This window comes from Genypterus blacodes, unplaced genomic scaffold, assembly GCF_046128005.1.
Source record: "Genypterus blacodes isolate CSIRO-AG114 ecotype Tasmania unplaced genomic scaffold, CSIRO-AGI_Gbla_v1 ptg000138l_1, whole genome shotgun sequence".
Taxonomy (NCBI): domain Eukaryota; kingdom Metazoa; phylum Chordata; class Actinopteri; order Ophidiiformes; family Ophidiidae; genus Genypterus; species Genypterus blacodes.
The window spans coordinates 224,857-244,020 of record NW_027466940.1 but is presented as its reverse complement, the minus strand read 5'-3'; the positions used below and the strand labels follow the sequence as shown (position 1 = coordinate 244,020).

The 19,164-nt window shown below is 45.8% G+C and overlaps 1 protein-coding gene across 1 annotated transcript; it reads left to right on the top strand.

Moving 5' to 3' along the window:
* The first annotated feature begins 760 nt into the window (after positions 1–760).
* specc1la (sperm antigen with calponin homology and coiled-coil domains 1-like a) lies at positions 761–18,313 on the top strand. Its single transcript, XM_076164696.1, has 16 exons — positions 761–974; positions 7,287–7,449; positions 7,532–7,670; positions 7,751–9,375; positions 9,736–9,943; positions 10,888–10,961; positions 11,188–11,363; positions 11,885–12,051; positions 12,367–12,485; positions 13,152–13,242; positions 13,776–13,865; positions 14,041–14,200; positions 14,318–14,420; positions 15,531–15,647; positions 15,725–15,784; positions 16,292–18,313. The coding sequence occupies exons 2-16, from the start codon at positions 7,324–7,326 to the stop codon at positions 16,379–16,381; spliced, it is 3,345 nt and encodes a 1,114-aa protein (XP_076020811.1). The 5' UTR covers positions 761–974; positions 7,287–7,323; the 3' UTR covers positions 16,382–18,313.
* The last annotated feature ends 851 nt before the right edge of the window (positions 18,314–19,164 follow it).

Here is a 19,164-nt window from a genome sequence, read left to right as displayed (position 1 = left end):
AATAAGGTTCTTATCCATAATCGAAGTTGTGTTCATCAGTAAACACTCATTCTGATCCATACTTTGGCAAAAAAGAGGCTTAGTTTTACAGTAAGAGGAGTAATTTCATGATTGTAATAAATGAGATACTGCACATTTTGTTTATCCCACATAATTTAACACACTTTCTGAAGCACTTAAAATTCTCAGAGCAAAATTGATCTATACTGTCCCCTATAAAAGGCCATAATATACTCAAAAACCTTGAAAAACTTTGAAACTCAAAATGTTTCAAAGTTTAATAAATTAATTGATTAGGACAATCGAATAACTCAAACCAAGACAAACCCGAGTACAGTGAAGTTTCCCTCACATACTAATAAATAGCATCCATCAAAACTCACCTCATATTCAATTAAATGTGGATGTTGTAGGTAGTAGGTTATACCACAGGCCTGGTGTCATTACATGTTGAGATACATTATAATAAGTAATATTAATGACTGGATGTCATGATAAAGTAGTGTGTTTGGTGGGTGGTGTACCAGGGGACACCCATGGAATTCAACCGTCCCGGGCCGTTTACATTCCGAGTCCGCCCCTGATTGACCAAGATTCATTGGATGGGTTGAAATTCCACAGATTTACTTTAATACTAAAAGTAGATTTTTAGATTGTGATGGCACATAATTTCAACCTAAACTGCGACTTAATCCCGGCTGGTCGTGAGTCGCGCTGGGTGTGTGGAGACCGTGAGCTCCGGCTGTAAAGCGGCTGATGCTGCCCGCTGAGGTGATGCAACCAGCGGAGGGAGCCGAGGATCCATCCGCCTCCTGCTCGCTCGCACAGCCCAGCTCACAGCCGACACCGAGGTTCCCCCCCGCTGCCTGAAGCTGTGGGACCAGCGACCGTGCGGGCGAGCTGCCGACGGCCGCGAAACACATTTTACCGGCACCTCGACAACTTATCCAGCGGAGAAACGAGGAATACCTCCGGTATGAATGTTTACCGACACAGCGCTGTGTTTTCTGCCGGTTGTGCTAACCTAGCATTGTTAGCTTAGCATTAGCAGAACAACGTTACTTTTGCTGTGACTTAATGGCAGCTGGGCAATTAGCTGTCTGAAACCAGCACGTAAAGCAACTCTTAAGTTACTTAAGATGTATACGTTAACCTTTGACATGTTGTTTGTGTTAATTAGCATCAGATTTATACAGTTTGACCCTCAAATTAGGTTTAGCACAGCTGTCAATTTTGATGCATTGTTTATTCGTGTTTGATAAGACTTTCACAATAAGATCTGGACTGCACTAAAGCGTCATTGATTATAATACATCCAATGTTTTATATTATTTAGCTATAGCTGTTTTCAGGAGGGAGATTGTTTTGGTCTTTGTTGTTGATAGTTACCATTTACGATGATCAGTAACCGGAAACCACAGTTTATCAGTACATCAACATTGATAAATGAGTCTAGCAACACTTGAATAATCAATAAATCTTTTGGCATTCAGCTAAATTACCAAACATTTGCGTCATCCATCTCCTTTAAAGTCAGGATTTCCTGCATTTCATATCATGGTACGCTGAACATCTTTGGTGCATTGTACCACAGCACATTTGACATGTAGTGTCATACATGTTTTGTCTGTCTGATAGTGTAGTTTTTTTCAAATCGAATGTTGAAATTGGCTTCAGGTTTGCCCCTCAAAGGTTCCCTTTTTCATCCTTAGTGACTTTGCAACAGAGCTGGGAACATTGATTTCATTACTATTGAGATAAAGACAATAATTGTCTGTAAACAGTAATAAACCTTAGTTATAGCATATATTGTAAAACAACAGTTCCAAAGTGGTAGTACATGTGTACGCCCATAGCAACAACACAAGAGCTTCTGTAGCTTTTGGTCTCACACATACAGTTTCTGTTATAAACTCGAGCTATATTGTGGTATTTTACGTGTCCAGTCCTACGCTCTTATTTTGAAAAAAGACGGACTTTCAGGAAGTGAAGTTGTTGTGATTGTCATCTTTCCTGACTGCAGCTATCCAGTTTATTAGGTTTTCTACTTGGTTTTAATTTACCAATTAGTCTGTAACATGACATCATGGTCGTGTGGGTGTTAGACAAAGAAGGCCAGTTGTTTCTGTAAACGTTTAGTGTGTTTGTGAGTTGATGACCGATCACAGTCAGAGTGAATCTGAGCTGGGATGCTGCTACTGTAGCTGCTGTGAGGAACAATGCACATTTGTCACTTTGACAGGGGAGTTAACACAGGACACTAACATGTTTAGGGTGTTAGTGAAATGGGTACTGAGGCATCCAAAGTATTCTCTCTCTCTCCTTCTCTCTCTCTCTCTCTCTCTCTCTCTCTCTCTCTCTCTCTCTCTCTCTCTCTCTCCTGTGTGTGTATGTCCCCTCCCTTCTTTATGTCTTTGTTTACCGCCCTCTGTGTATCTTTCTGTCACTCTCTCATTCTCCCACTCCCTGTTTTTCCTCACTATTCTGTGTTTCTCCCCTCTGTCTCCACTTTGTTTCTGCCCTCTGTTATTCTGTCCTCCTGTCACTCGTTCTCTCCTCTCACTCTCTCCGTCTCATCTCTCTCGCTCTCCCTCTCATCTCTTTGCTCTTGCTTTCCCTCGCCCCTGATCTCTCTCTGTCTCTCTGTCTCTCTGTCTCTCTCTCTCTCCCCCCTTGCACAAACACGCACAGTTCATTTCACGTCACCTTTTTAACCGGATATAACCACAGATCTTTCCCAACTTTCCTGGAACAGATTTGGAATGAGCCATATTTCACAGGCCGCCCTTTGAGTCAATGTGCAGTAGATATGAACTATGTAATATTCCTACTTGGCTCTCTCTAATCTGTGCATTGTTGTTGGAAAAAATTTGCACAGAATCTCTTAATTTCCTGGAATCTTTGCCTCCAAGCAATATTGTGCAAGAGGGAGGAAAGAAGTGTAGCTGCAAGGCAAACCGGTACATCAGGACCTTTGAACAGGATCAGTTTCATTTTCATTTTGACAGATCCGATATTTGAGGCTGTTATTGATGTTAGTCTTGTTCGTGCACCTGATTGCCTCAATGGCAGTAAAAACTTGGTATGTGGATGTAACTGTGGATGTAAATTCACTGACTGTAACTTGATTCTCTCTCTGTACTTGTCCTCGCAAGCACTGGTTATTGGATCAATCGTTGTATGAATTAATTAGTATAATTTCCAGAGCAGTTTGGTCGGCTGTACTTGTTTGACTGAGGTACATTTGGACAGTGTCTGCTCTGTCTCCTGCCTCTCCTACTTGTTCTCCTTCACACAACTACCCCTTGTTGGATTTGTAGGCTTTAATTCACTTTACTTTACCTCTTTTTTTTTTTGCTGGAGACGCCACCACAGGAAGCTCATGTTATGGCAAGGAAGTGCCTCCCTGCAGCTAAAGCATGAATCAGGGAGGAGAGTGGGGAGGAGAGGGGGCATTTATGAGTGACTAGACCACTACCCCCACGTCCTTCTCTTTCCAGGCTCAACTCTGCAGTTTCTTATTTGTCGTCGTAGTCCTCCTCCTCCTCCTCCTCCTCCTCCTCAGTCACTTGCTTTTGTTCAGTTGTCAGCAAAGTAACACTATGCACTCTTGTATCTTTGGTCAACTTTGGATCTGATCCACTGCTTTCATTAACACTGAAACTAAATACCGTAGCTCTATTTAATTTGAATCAGGACAACTGTTGTTGGATTCTGGCCTGTTGTAGAGCAGCCCAGAGGGCCTGCACTAATGGTGATCTTGAGGTTATGCAGTGATGTCACGTTTGGCTCTTGTAAATAATCCTGTTTTACAGCCCCCCCACCTCTTAAATGAGAGAGGGCCCTCCCCTTTTTAATCACTTATGTTTTATCAGAAAAGAGTATAAGATCGCAAAATGAGTTCAGTATCAGCCACCATAATAATTAGTGTTTTGCAGAGCTGGAGAATGTGGAGCAAAGAGCCGCTGAGTCTGCCCCATTTATCACCGCTGTTGGTCCCTGGGCTCTACTCGCATGTCTATTCAGGCCCAATGAAAGGGGTCACGCTGTAGCTAACAGCTCTGTGTTTGAGACTCACTTTCAGCTTTCAGAAAGCTGGTTATGTGTTGAGTCCACATGTCAGTGAGTCAATATGCCTTACACATGACATCACAGCACACAGAATTAAGAATGACCTTATTAAAGCACCAGCGAGATTTTCTTACAAAAGTGCAAACCAATGAGAGAATAATTGGATGTGATGTAGGCAGAAGGGCCTGAAATGGATGTGTTTTGGCTTTGGTTTCTTCACTAGTGTAGAACATGAGAAAGTGCCTCAAATCCCTCACTTTAAAATGTGACTCCGCTCCCTCAGGCACTTCTAGTGACGCACGTTCCTACGTCGGCTCTCTGGTCCGCGCGCTGACCAAGGAACTGGCCGCAGGGAGTGAAGGCAGCGAGGTGATCAACACGCTCATTTTCATCTCCGCTGTGCAAATGCAGCTTATCACTTGAAAACCACCTATTACAGTTTTATGAATAACCAGTTTGGGTTTGTGTTTGAACATTGATGGCAATACTCACTCCACTAAAGACCAGAGAGAAAGTGTTAAAACATTTGACCTCCATGAAGCCACATGGAGAACTGACTTTGTTGTTAGGAATTTATTATTACTGTTGTTGGGAATGTGGAGGAGCACATCGGAAACAACGTAATCTAGAGTCCCTTTGGGGCTACAGTGGGAGATGTAAAGAAAACAAGACACACTTGGCAGGAAGTGCTGTCCATTGCAGACTGGGAAAAGCAATGAAAATATTACAGCTGACATGAGATAACAGTGTTGTGTGTAATAGTCTCTCAAGAAGACAGACATGATCTAGTGGCTGTTGTTAAATACATGCATACAACATGGCCTCCAACTGGGAAAAGCTTTACACTGACTGCAGATAATAGTAGAGGAAATGAAGAACTATATAGAACAACAACTTGATGAATCAAATTAGAAATGATATTGAAACAGTTGATTTTGTAAGCAGAAACACAATATACAGTGATGTGTGCCTTTCCACCACTGAACTGCAGGATCCTGCCAGCTGAGACACATTAGGTGCCAATTCCGGAACCTTCTGAAACCTTTGCTTTCATTTACTGACTACAGGCGTTTATAAAGTTACACTTAATGCTCCACAACGGACGGATCATTCAAATGAGAGCAAAGGTAGCAGAGGATCACTGTGACATCATGTTCAGATGGAGGCGTTCAGCTACAGACAGATTATTTCTCTTTGATGGAGCGAGTAACTCCGGTGCTTGATTATAGCTCAGTGGCCTTTGTTTACACGCTGCTGGCTTTGTTTACATTTGGACTGGATCAACTTTTCATTCACAGGCCAGAGCTGTGCCACATGTAACCAGAGCTACTACACGGATTTCATGGCCGCAAACATTTTTGTTAACATTCATAATTTTCCTGAGCGTTCCACATTTAGTAAAGATGAGTTCTGCATCTTGAAAAGCGTTCATGTCAAGTCAACCTTCATATTTTTCTTTAGTCCAAATAAATTCCATATTTGGGCTACAGGCTGAGGCTTAATGTTTTTGCGGTTAAGTCATATGAATTATTCGCAGCTAAACATGTCTCGGGCCTCCGTGTCAGAGGAGGCCAAGGTTATCCGGAGAGGAATCAAAAGCCAAACAAATGTCATCCTGGCAGAGGGAAGACGTCTGTCTGTGTGCTGCAAGGGAAGGATTTGATGCAGGACGACAGACTGAAAGTAGCACCTGTATGTAGAAATCACAGCTGAAATCTGTTAAAAACCTATTTGATTTTGAATAAAATGCGGTTGAAAGCAGCTCATGTTTCACAGCAGGTATCGGCAGTGTGGAATCATGTCTTCGTCTGTATCGCTCTGCTCCTTACAAAGTTCTATTTCGAGCCTGATTTAGCGCTGATATTTGATTGTATTTAATAGTTCCAAACGCAAACAACAGCCCTCTGCCCAGGAAATCAACAAACCACAGACTCAGAGATAGCAATGTTTCCTGTGTAAAATAAATCACCTCAGCTCACTTTTTCCACTTTAGAGCCTCGGAGCAAAAGAATCGGGACATCCAAAACTGTGTAAAAACACTTATTCATTGTCTCCAGTTGTGTCCCAAATTACTTTTCCTGCTATCATGGCATCAAGTCAGGTTCTGGTAGAACCCGGGAAGACTGATGCACCACACAGCTTTTGTGCATTTTTTGAATTTGGTTGCTGCCATTATGACCAATACGTTGGCTCAAAGAACAAAGAGGCCGAGGAAACTGCTTTGGAGAATGTTCACAGTGTCGGAGGTGCTTGATTCAGGATCATTTGAGAAAATATATTTTCTTTTAAGGTTTCTGACATGCATCCTAGCAAAATATGTTCAAGAATTTTCCATAGTTAAGTCCTCCTAACAAATCTTAGGTGGGCTGTCAAGTTGTCTTCAGAGAGTCATACTGACTGATTTGGTGCGAGTACATGTTGGACAAACATGACACTGGATGTTTTCTTGCCAGAAGAAGATGGAATGCAGTTCATCATCGGTTGCTCAGTAACGGACTCAACAGGCTCACATATTTGCCTTAAGAAATGTGTAACGGCTGGCCTGTCATCAGAACATCCACCACATTTATAGTTTAAATCAGCATTTACACTCGCATGCCTTTCTTACCCAAATGTGTCCGTTCAAATCAACAAGTAATAGATGGCGTTTCTTAAGGCCCTCGGGGTTTAACTTTTGCCGAGCTCTACGTTTCTTTCCCACATACTAATAACGGTACACAACCACTGTTAGGATTAAACCAAATCTTGATCTGAGTCAGTGTAGTTGGAGCTGACAGCCGAGTGAAACCTCAGCGCCGTGCGGTCATACTGGACCATCACAAACACATGACAGCCATCTAGTGGAGACGGTGGTCGACATTTGGCAGCATGGAGTTGAGTGTTGCTTGTATCCTCCTAGCTGCCATTGCCTCCTACAGCTGGAAAAGCTAGCAAGCGTGAGGGAAAAATCCATCAAAGTAGAACGATTTTAATTGTAATCATACATCACACGTCCATGTGTCATGATGTTAGTGTTCAAGTACAGATTCATTACAGACAGAGGACGACATGCTTTTGGTTTTCTTGACATGCTGAGTTGTTGGACCTGGTCTCAGTGTTTTCTAATGTTAAGGGAACTGACTCTGTGGAAAGAATTCAACTTCCATGGAAAACTGGAGCGATCTGCCGGCACTGACACGCAGCACAATACCTTTCTCCTCCCTCTGTGTGCACAGATCGAGTTGTAAATGCATCGGCATCAGCGAGCGCAGTATGAAGAAGTCGGTCCGGCCAGTGGCGAGTAAGGCGAGCGGAGAGCGAGGCAAGACGGAGGCCACGACTGCCACCGGCGCCGGAAAAGCTGCGGCCAAGGCTGCCAACACAGCTCCTCTGTCTAAGGTGAAGATCAGCAGCTGGTTCCTTTCTTTGCACGGCAGCATGATCAAAATATTTGAATTGAATTGAATTTGTGCTCTTCCAGGTGAAAAGCAATGATGATCTATTAGCAGCGATGGCTGGAGGAACTGCTGCACCAAGTACTGCTGTCAGCAAGACCAAGAGGACCGCCTCCATCGGGACTAATTCTAGCAACCTAGATGGCAAGCCAAAGACAACATTAGGTACCCCTGTTCATTCCTAGATATTCCTTTTGTCCATATATTTCAAATGTCAAAACTCACATTTGTCTTTCTCCGAACAGCTGCATCAAACAAGCGTGCCACATCCTCTAATGCAAAAGAGCCCAACTCATCACGAGACCGCCTGAAGACATCCAGGACCACAGCCAGTAAGAAGCAGCAGGCCTCTGTGCCGGGGGATGTGTCCTCGGGGAAGCGGCCTCGCAGCCAGGCCCTGGCCGAGTCTGAGGGCCGCATGAGCAAGTCTAAATCAGATGGTCAGATCAGTGATAAAGTGGCTCTGGAGGCCAAGGTGAAAGACTTGTTGGGCTTGGCTAAAAGCAAAGATGTAGAGATCCTGCACCTTCGTAGCAAGCTGAGGGACATGAGGGCACAGCTTGGCTTGGGAGCTAAGGAGCAACCGCCACAGGAGGGAGCTGGCGAGGAGGAGAAGCCCCAGGTTTCTGCCATCACAGCAGCTGATGTGGAGTCGACGCTGCTGCTCCTGCAAGAGCAGAACCTGGCCATCAGAGAAGAGCTCAATCTGCTGAAGAGTGAGAACCGAATGCTAAAGGACAGACTGAATGCACTGGGCTTCTCACTGGAGCAGAGGCTGGACGGCTCTGACAAGCTGTTCACCTACTCCTCCCTGAGCCCAGATCTGGCAGCAGGAAGTGGACAAAGTGACGGTGGTGGCACAGGCACGCTGACCTCCTCAGTGGAAGGCTCTGCTCCCGGCTCTTTAGAGGATCTGCTGACAGGCCAGCAGCATGGGGGCTCAGCAGACAACCTGGATAGTGAATCCAGTGAGGTCTATCAGGCCGTCACGTCCAGCGACGACGCTCTGGATGCCCCCTCGGGAGCCTCGTCCTCCTCCGAGTCCGAGTGCGCGCCCAGCAGAGAGCGCTCGCGGAGGGGCAGCAGCGGCAATGCCAGCGAGGTGTCTGTGGCCTGTCTCACAGAGCGAATCCACCAGATGGAAGAGAACCAACACAGCACTGCAGAGGAGCTCCAGGCCACACTGCAGGAGCTGGCAGACCTGCAGCAAATCACCCAGGAGCTGAACGGTGAGAATGAGCGACTAGGCGAGGAGAAGGTCATCCTCATGGACTCTCTGTGCCAGCAGAGCGACAAGCTGGAGCTCTACGGCAGACAGATAGAGTACCTGCGGTCTTTGCTTGATGAGCATCATCTGTCCTATGTGCTGGAGGAGGATATCAAGAGCGGGCGCTATATGGAGCTGGAGCAGCGATACGGGGACCTGGCAGATAACGCCCGCTTTGAGAGAGAGCAGCTGCTAGGGGTGCAGCAGCACCTCTCCAACACGCTGAAGATGGCCGAACAGGACAACGCCGAGGCCCAGGAAATGATCGGCGCGCTGAAGGAGAGGAACCACCAAATGGAGCGCATCGTGGAGTCAGAGAGGCAAGATCGGGCCGCCATGGGAGCAGCCCTGGAAGAGTACAAGGCTGCGGTGAGCAGCGACCAGGCGGAGCTGAGCCGCTGCCGAGCCCAGCTTGACCAGGAGAGGCAGCGGGTGGCCGAGCTCTACTCTCTTCACACGGCCGGGGACAAAAACGACATCTGCCAGCTGCTGGAAGGTGTACGGCTCGGCAAAGAGGAGGCCGAGGCCAAGGCCGCCAAGACGCAGGCGGAGCTGGAACAAGCCCGTGGTGACATCAACCGACTGCAGGAGGCCATCAGCAAGGTGAGACGCTGTAACGGACAAACAATTGAACTTTGTTCTTTAAATTAATTTCCCTCATGTCTTTACTGTCCAATCCATAAGTAACATATGCATAAGAGTACTTTTATTACTCACACACGTTTTCTGTAAGTGGACGAACTCGCCATACACACTGCACGTCAGTCAGCTGAGCAGCAGATGTCACGGCATGTACACAGTGTAACAAAGGAAACTGTTCTTCCTGTGTGTGTGTGTGTGTGTGTGTGTGTGTGTGTGTGTGTGTGTGTGTGTGTGTGTGTGTGTGTGTGTGTGTGTGTGTGTGTGTGTGTGTGTGTGTGTGTGTGTGTGTGTGTGTGTGTGTGTGTGTGTGTGTGCGTGCAGCTGGATAGGGAGTACAGAGCCTTCCAGGAGCAGGTGCAGCAGCAGATGGCAGAGCAGGAGCGAGTGCTGGAGAAGCAGCGCTTGGAGCTGCAGGAAAAGGAGACAGAGATCGCCGACATGAAGGAGACCATCTTTGAGCTGGAGGACGAGGTGGAGCAGCACAGAGCCCTCAAACTCCATGACAACCTCATCATCACAGACCTGGAGAGTGAGTGGGTTCCCTATGCTTTCTGAGAGAGAAGCGATCCAAAACATTCAACAGTGTGTATTATTAGTGTGGCAGATTTGCCCACAGTGTTTACTTTGGCAGGCAGCCAGCGGTCACTTAGGGATCCTTTGTGTTATAAAGATGATACTTGGCAGGTGAAGCAGGAGGTCAGACAGCTGCTTTGCTCAAGATGCTCTTTCCTGCCTGTGTCATCTTATCATTTCCGACGCTGTTCTTAGTTTAAATCTCCTGCCATAAAGTGTCAAACTTCCTCTTGAGGCTAATGTACCGATTTATGATGGTAAGGAGCACAGTGTGGTTGCACAGTGAGAAGGAGGTGAAAGGTCAGTCTTTCTCAAGCCTTCTCACTTTGCTCCATCACTCTCTCCATCACGCTCCACCTTAGGAATTTAAAGTGAAAGCATTTGCCGTTATTCCAACTTTAACATTCCCACTTCAGATCATAATCATACAGTAGACACAGAATTCCTGGTAACATGTCCTAAAGTGAACGTTGTGCCATTTCCTGTTTTCACGATTAATCACATCGAGATTTGTAAAACAAAGGCACACACTCTCAAACACACACACACACACACACACACACACACACACACACACACACACACACACACACACACACACACACACACAATACACCACTTCCTCCCCGCTCGATGACACGACTGTGCACACAGAAAAGACAAACACTTTGACCTTCTGGCTCCAGTCCAGCAGGCTAAATAGTGTGACGTACTCCTGCTCTGATCCGCGTATACACTTTAACAGGTGTGTGTGTGTGTGTGTGTGTGTGTGTGTGTGTGTGTGTGTGTGTGTGTGTGTGTGTGTGTGTGTGTGTGTGTGTGTGTGTGTGTGTGTGTGTGTGTGTGTGTGTGTGTGTGTGTGTGTGTGTGTGTGTGTGTGTGTGTGCTCTCCTTCCACAGACTCTGTGAAGAAGCTGCAGGACCAGAAGCACGACATGGAGAGAGAGATCAAAATCCTTCACCGCAGGCTGAGGGTGAGGAGAACATCTGAGCTGGTAGTCCATCATGGGACAATGTGGAAGTGCATTTATCCAGATCTCTTAACTGCTTTTTCAAACCAATGCCAGGAAGTATTTGCAGATACATTTTTTACTCCAGGACTGTTACTGGATGCTGAGAATTATTGATTTATCTCAATGATTTATGAAATAATTTGGCCTAAATAATATTAAACTCCCGGCTGTGTGTGTGTGTGTGTAGGAGGAGTCGATGGAGTGGCGTCAGTTCCAGGCTGATCTTCAGACAGCTGTGGTCATTGCTAACGACATCAAGTCGGAAGCGCAAGAGGAGATTGGAGACCTGCGGCGCCGGCTGCAGGAAGCTCAGGAGAAGAACGAGAAGCTGAGCAAGGAGCTGGACGAGGTCAAGAGCCGCAAGTAAGAGACAGAGAGGGGGAGAGAGAGACAGACAGAGAGAGAGAGAGAGCCAGGGAGAGACAGAGAGAAATGAAGGATTGACTTTGGGAGAGCTCCAGCGGTCACTATGACACAGACGCTCTGGGAAGATTTATCTTTGCTGATTGGATTGTGATTATGGATACTGGGTCTTAGTGTTTGTATTCATTTATCTCAGTTGGCTCCCACAGTTATATTACATAATTTAATTGGCTCTTTCCTGGGATCGTTTCCGACCTGCCCATCAAGTTTCACTAAAGTTTGTCAATATCCTTTTAGAGACAAACATGACCTCTTTGCTGCAGGTAATTGCAAAATTTCAACAGAATTGTCCTCTAAACATCGTATAATCAGGGTCATTCATGAAACACAAAACCTCCAAAAATCTATTGGACAAAGCAGGCGTCTTTCACAAAGTCATGAGCGGAACAAGGGCTCATCCAGTGGAGGAGCTAAATACACTGTCCACCTGCTGTACCGAGTGTGTGTTGTGTTGTTTGCAGGCAGGATGAGGAGCGAGGGCGTGTGTATAACTACATGAACGCGGTGGAGCGGGACCTTGCTGCTCTGAGACAGGGGATGGGCCTCAGCCGCCGCTCCTCCACCTCCTCCGAGCCATCGCCCACCGTCAAAACGCTCATCAAGAGTTTCGACAGTGCCTCCCAGGAGTGTAAGACCACCCGCTCTCCTCACTTTGACACAATTAAGCCTTTGAGGTCCGTCTTGAAACGATATTCACTAATTAGTGTTGTGTTACGATAGACTTAACAATTGTTTTATAGGTTATGTTGTTGGTGTAATAAGATTTAGAACTTAAACTTTGAACTTTGAAATTAAATTTGATGATGTCTTGTTTTATTTTTAGCTTTTATGTGTATCCTCCTAATTTTAACAGTGATGTAATGTTATCGTCATCGTTACATCAGGATATTTTAGTGTAGTTGTGTAGATCAGCACTAAACTGAGCTCCCCCGTCTTCATTCAGGTCCTCCTACCAACGGTACCCCCGTGGCTCCCACAGCCGCAGCTGCCCCGCTGCCACGTACCCCCCTCAGCCCGAGTCCCATGAAGACCCCCCCAGCAGCCGCTGTTTCACCCATACAGGTAACGGAAAACACCACCAGGCTCTCTCTGTGTGTGTGCGCTTGTGCGTGTGTCTCGCACTCCTCACCACATGATTATACACCCCAAGGAAAGGAAGGAAGAGGAGCTCCTGTTCCTTTCCTCTTGGTTTGGCACAGTAGTGTGGATGAGCAAAAACATAAAGACATGGTCTCTCTATTTGTTTATGTAATAGATTTATATGCTCCTTCTTGATTTTGTGAATACGAGGTCTGCTTGTAACATTGTGATTGTTAAGCGCTTAAGCACTAGAACGGCATGAAAACATTTCCTACTTTGTGGCCTATGTAGAAATTTCACGAATCCCACAGTGATTTAAAAGTGAGTGCTGGGTGGGAGAGCACAATAATAAGGTGCAAGAATGAAACAAACACACAACCTTATAGATGGAAATTCGGACTAAGCTGCACCCAGAACCACAGCAAATTCCTCTTAAGTGCAAACTTAATTGGCAAATAAAGTGATTCTGATTCTGATTCTGATTCATTAAAGGAGTCCAACTCATGAAACTCAATGCTCATTACTAGTTAAAATAGTTATGATGAAAGAAATTACTTTAATGTTCTGCTCAGTACTGTACTGCTGAGTGGAGATGTCACATGCACACTGTGTTTCCACTAAACAAGCCGTTATCTTCTGCTGTTTCAGAGGCACTCGGTGCCTGGATCCATCTCAGCTACCAAGCCGCTCTCGTCTCTGAGCGACAAGAGGCCAAGCTACACCGACATCACCATGCCAGGTCAGCCAGCAGGCACACAATGTACACACCATGTACACACAAACACTCCATGTCTCCAGAGTTCTTTACTGCGTCCCAGCTCGACACCAGGGTGCTCTGATGTCATGATAATGTATGGCAGGGGGCTGCTCTTTCTCTGGTGAACACATTCTCCCCAGAGGCCTCAAGTTTGGAGTTTGTTGACCTCATGTTTTACTTAATCAAAGCACTCGAAAGCACGATATCAGGCAAAACACGAGGCACCACGTTGATTTTGAAGAATTTCCCTCAGTTGATTCTCACCAGTAACGAGTTCAAGTGTTTCTTGTGAACGTGCACACTGACCATATCTCCCACTTTCTGTTTATGTTCCTCTGATTTATAGTTTTTTAGCTGAGCTAGTCAGGACAGTCCTGTGCACTGGTATTCCCTGAACACAGAGGGGGTAGGGTGTGTGTGTGCGTGTGTGTTGCTCTTTCCAGACCCTTTTTTACGTCCCATTTCTCTTTTACTGTAAGTGATGTAAACATGTAAACGAGCTGATGTATCCACAGCCGAGCACCTTCTCAGGGGAACCTCAGCCAGCCGCTCTCCCTCGGGCCTCCAGAGGGTCTCAAACATGGACGCCACCAAGTCAATCTCAGGTTAGAAATGATACAAAAACATAATCCTGTCACCAGTAATTCATCAAAATACAAACATATATAGTTGTTTTTAGACATACTATATGTAACAAAATAAAACACAGGTTTGCTGGCTGTTATAAGACAGTACTGGGCAGCAGTGTTGTTCAATTGTGGACTCCTTTGTCCCAACCAGTGTCCCGCCGCAGCAGTGAGGAGATAAAGAGGGACATGTCAGCTCCAGACGGGGCCTCCTCAACCTCACTACTGGCGATGAGCGCTGCGTCCTCGCCGCTCTCCCTGTCCTCCTCCTCTCCCACGGCCTCAGTCACCCCCACAGCTCGCAGTCGTCTGAGGTAACACCTCTATCTGCTGACTCACCTCTGTGCGATGCTGATCGGTGAATAGGTTGTGTGATTTGTCTGCCAAAATGTCCAAACTCACCCAATAGAAATGTTCTGTTTATATTAAAGAGAGGAGAGGAAGGACCCTCTGTCTGCTCTGGCCAGGGAGTACGGAGGCTCCAAGAGAAATGCTTTGCTGAAGTGGTGCCAGAAGAAGACTGAAGGCTACCAGGTAAGCTGGGCGACGTGAATCACTGCTGCCAGTCTGCGTCTGACTCTGGATACACAAAACACACACAGCAACCAGATAGGATTTTCTAGTAATTTACGTTTGACCGGCAGAGAAATTTGGCATCTGCTTACCTGGTCTGTAGTCCTTATGGATCCACGGAGCACAATTAATGGAACACGAGGAAAAGCCTCTGAAAGCTACTCTACATGGAGTTACAAGTTGAGTTAGAGAGAAATATGATCAGAAAGTGTTTCCCACAATTCAGTCTTTGCACTGCTGAAGAAATGGCAACATGGAATATACCTGTACTGTATTGTTTACTCCTTTCATTCATTACATTCAGCATATGAAGTCTTTCATGGGTGATAAATTCCTTTGGATGAAATGCGAAGTTGCCAGCTCCGATCAAAGAAGAGCTGCGCTGATTTAACTCCGTAAAACAATCAAGAGCTGCAACACCAATGACAAACGGAAAATTCATAAACCCTCAGTAATGTTTGACAGCGACTCTCCTCAGGCGATGGTGAGCGTTATTATCGTCCTCTTATCAGCTGATTGCACTCATAAAGACATTGACTGAGATGAACAAACATCCTCTTCCAAACGTGCAGAGGCGAAACAAACAAACTTTGACCTAGAAATGACTTAGTCTTAAATGCCAACTGATGTGTGTGTGTGTGGGTGGTTGTGAGTTTCTGTGTGTGTGCAGGCTTTTTCAATGTTCAGGTCGTGTTAGTACCTTGTAATTGGCACAGAGTGGCTGGTTACCATAGATGCGTCGCTCTTCTCCAGGAAGTGTGCCACATTTAACACGTCCTGTGTGAAACCTGCCTGACAAAAACACAAAGACATCCCCGAACAGCAGTGTGTTATCTGGAAAATAGCTGTGTGTGATGGGATCAGAATATCACAGCGAATCAAGCTTAGATCAATAGTTTGGTGACAGATTAATTTATTCTAATCATAATGATGCAGGAAGTAACCAGGCCGTGTTTGAGATGAACGACCTGAGCCATAACTACATTCAGATTGTTTTTCCTTTCTGTCCTGGAATATAAATGTTCTGTCAGCTGAGATGAATATAAATGTACCAATGTTCTTTTTTTTCAGAATATTGATATCACAAACTTCAGCAGCAGCTGGAACGACGGCCTGGCGTTCTGCGCTGTGCTCCACACCTACCTGCCTGCTCACATCCCCTACCAGGAGCTCTCCAGCCAGGACAAAGTGAGTAGAGCTTCAACACCACCCAGCACTTAGCACTTCTGCTATGTGACTCTAACTTTTCTTTTTTTTGTCCTCAGAGGAGAAACTTCACTTTAGCTTTCCAAGCCGCAGAGAGCGTGGGGATCAAATGCTCTTTGGTAAGCTTTGAACTAAAGCCATCAGTCTGTAAATTCAGGCAAAGCTGTGGGTCACATTTATCTGTAGGTGATCTATTAGCAAACCAAGGAAGACTGAAGCTAGAGCGCCATGTGAGTGTTCAAACCCCAGACTGTTCACATCAGGCTCAGGGCTAACATCCACATGGAGCCTGGTTAGGTTCACAATTTCACACTCTGTGACCAAGTTTCACATTCCACACGTCACACTGATGGTGGATATTGATGTGATGAAGTGGAAGGAAACTAAGTTTTTAGCCAAAATGATTTACAGATCAACACATTGATTACTGAGTGACCGATTTTTATCTGAATTAAATACAAAAACAAAATAAAAAAAAATCTGGTTAAAGCTAGTGAGTGAATGTTTGACCATATTGTTTATAAAGTTTCTGAGTAAGAACACCATCTAAACTGTTATATTCAAAATGGTTTTAGCTGTTTTCCTCCTCCTGACCGGTGTGCTGTGTGTCCCTCTCTCTGTTCCAGGACCTTAATGAGATGGCGCACACAGAGCGGCCGGACTGGCAGAGCGTCATGACTTATGTCACTGCCATCTACAAGTACTTTGAGACCTGATCCAGCAGCTCAGCACCTGCAGCACAATCAGAGCCCAGCCAGCCCCCATGAGCTCTCAGCCAGCCTCCAACTACACATGCAACTGTTATACCTCACACCCCTCCCACACACACACACACACACATACACACACACATACACATGCATACATTCATTCATGCCGCGTGTCACACACTACAGCAGGTCAGATGCTCACTCACTGGACACATACATACATACATACATACACACACACACACACACACACACACACACACACACACACACACACACACACACAGCTAGTCCATCCTTCCTGCTCAATGTGTCGTTGTAGACGTATCTAAGGGCTCCCAGTGTCGGAATGATGGCGGCGAACGTCCGCTTCACCAAGTCTGAGCCGGGCGGTGACATCATCTGTCCTCAGTCTGTATGTAAAGGAGCGACGTGGGAGACGCAGCGGGTGTCAGTGCCTTGGACAGGATCGCCTCACACACTCGCCTGGCTGCTGCACTCTGATGACAGTGAATTCCATCACATTTTATTCAACCTGCTACTTTGCAAGAGGAGACGTTTCCCATCGGTGTGATTATGAGTACTTTGAGGAAAACGAACCCAAACGTCACCAATGTTGGAAAATCCTTCCTAACCTTGGTGGCAGGCAGTTGAATTCCCTCTGAACGGAGCAGCCGGGACAGAGCAGCCATTTTGCACTGAGTCTTCCTCACACACGCTAAGATGCCTCTCGTTTCACGGATCAAGTGCCTGTCTGAACGATGTCGCAGGATGTTGTTGCTTTTCTTGTCTTTTTTTGGGGCCAAACCCTCTTGAGAGGCTTCCGAGTGTCTTTAGAATTTGTTGCCAAATACGTCTCAGAGCCTTCGATCATTGATTTCTGGGCTTGTGGGTCAACAGAGCAGATTGAAGGCCGACGCTCTGTATCGCCCGTCACAGCTCCAGTCTGTGGTTATAAATGAGATATGCTATTATAAAACACTACTACACAGTTTGTTAAGCCTCACTAACACTCGCCGTTTATCTAAAAAGTGTACAGGATTCTGAACTCTTATGCTTAAGCAGCGTAGTTGATACTATGTGTTTGCATTTACCGACTTACACTCAGCGTGAAAGACTTGGATTAGGCACATAGAGCACACGGCGTCCAGTTTACCATGGTAACCAAAACTTGAGCGAGTACGAGGGTTTAGGTTTGTGGTCAGACTTATTCAGTTTAGGACCGAGACCCTTAAACCAGTCTGATCTTTCCTGGGCTCCAGTTAGAGAAGTGATGAGAGGAGGAACATACTCGGCAAACATTTAATTTTGCACATCGTACAGTATAAACAAACAATGCACACGTGATATAACGACTCACCGTGCCACTGAATTATTTTATTTTGTGTGTTTAATTACCGATACTGTGTTAGACTGTGTTATTATTAGTATTTGAAATTCCTAGTATTAGTAGTGATTTCTATAGGGAAACTGTGTAGCACACAAGGTAACATGTTCATTTGTTGTTGTTGTTGTGGTATGACTGCTGTGTTTGTTGTGCCTCCACACGCCAGTTTCAGTATATTTATTCTCATGGTTGCAGTGAGGTCTTTGTTTTTTGTGTGTATGAGTTTATTACACGTAGCTGCACTGAGATAAGCTTTTTCCTTTTCTTGTTTTTTTAAACGCCTTAACAGTCGAGCTGAAGCCTCTGAGTGACCCTGTGACCCTTGGGTTTTCTGCCCTCGCAGTGTGGAACCGCTTATCGCGCTGGCGTTCAGTGGAATTCCTCCCTGAAACTGTTGGACACGCTGCGGATAGATAATAAGCTGCGGCTCTTTAGGAGGAATAATAATAATAATGACGCTGCCAGGTGGTAACTATGGTGACATGTTGTTTCTTCTTAGAAGCACATCTGGGGCTCATCGTCTCAGGTGGTGTGCATCTGAAATAAGCAAAGCTGGTGGTAAAAAGACGATTTCATTCATGAACAGAATCCCCTAAACAGCAGGTAACCACAGATTCTTCAATGAGCCTCAGAACATCAGTGCGTGCCGTCAGCCAAACCACATCTGCACAACCTGAGACACACTGAGAGTTCACACCAGCACAAGAACCTATACCATTACATAATTCTGATACCTTCAGACTCTTGCATCCCACTGCTGGTACATGTTCATGACGTGTGTGTGTGTGTGTGTGTGTGTGTGTGTGTGTGTGTGTGTGTGTGTGTGTGTGTGTGTGTGTGTGTGTGTGTGTGTGTGTGTGTGTGTGTGTGTGTGTGTGTGTGTGTGTGTGTGTGTGTGTGTGTGTGTGTGTGTGTGTGTGTGTGTGTGTGTGTGTGTGTGTGTGTGTGTGTGTGTGTGTGTGTGTGAGTGAGTGAGTGAGTGAGTGAGTGTGTGAGTGAGTGAGTGAGTGAGTGAGTGAGTGACAGACAGAGTGACATGACTTGGGACCCGAGCCACCACATACATGCAGATCCCCCTCAAGTGTTTGGCTTGAATCCCACCAGTGAAGCAAATGTGAACATTGCGTTATTCTATCATGGTCATGGGGTCCATTCTTCTTTGTGTTGACTTGAAAATGCTCGGAACGTTGCGTCATTTCTCATGTATCCATGTTGCCTAAGAACCCAGAATCCAGCATCATGCAGGCCTCATGTACAGTCACATGCAGAGTGTTGAAGGTGTGGAGGAGTGTGTTTTGTTTCCCTGATCACTACATGAAGTGCTGAAATGGAAAGTTGAGTGATGTGGATGTGTTTTTTAGTGTGTGCACGCGTGTGTGTAAAGGGACTAAGCTATGAAGTG

Excerpts from the sequence above, each read along its gene's own strand:
- specc1la (XM_076164696.1), top strand. The coding sequence starts at position 7,324 with ATGAAGAAGTCGGTCCGGCCAGTGGCGAGTAAGGCGAGCGGAGAGCGA. Across the intron at positions 9,376-9,735 it reads TGCAGGAGGCCATCAGCAAG|CTGGATAGGGAGTACAGAGC; the intron begins GTGAGACGCTGT and ends GTGTGCGTGCAG. Across the intron at positions 9,944-10,887 it reads CATCATCACAGACCTGGAGA|ACTCTGTGAAGAAGCTGCAG; the intron begins GTGAGTGGGTTC and ends CTCCTTCCACAG.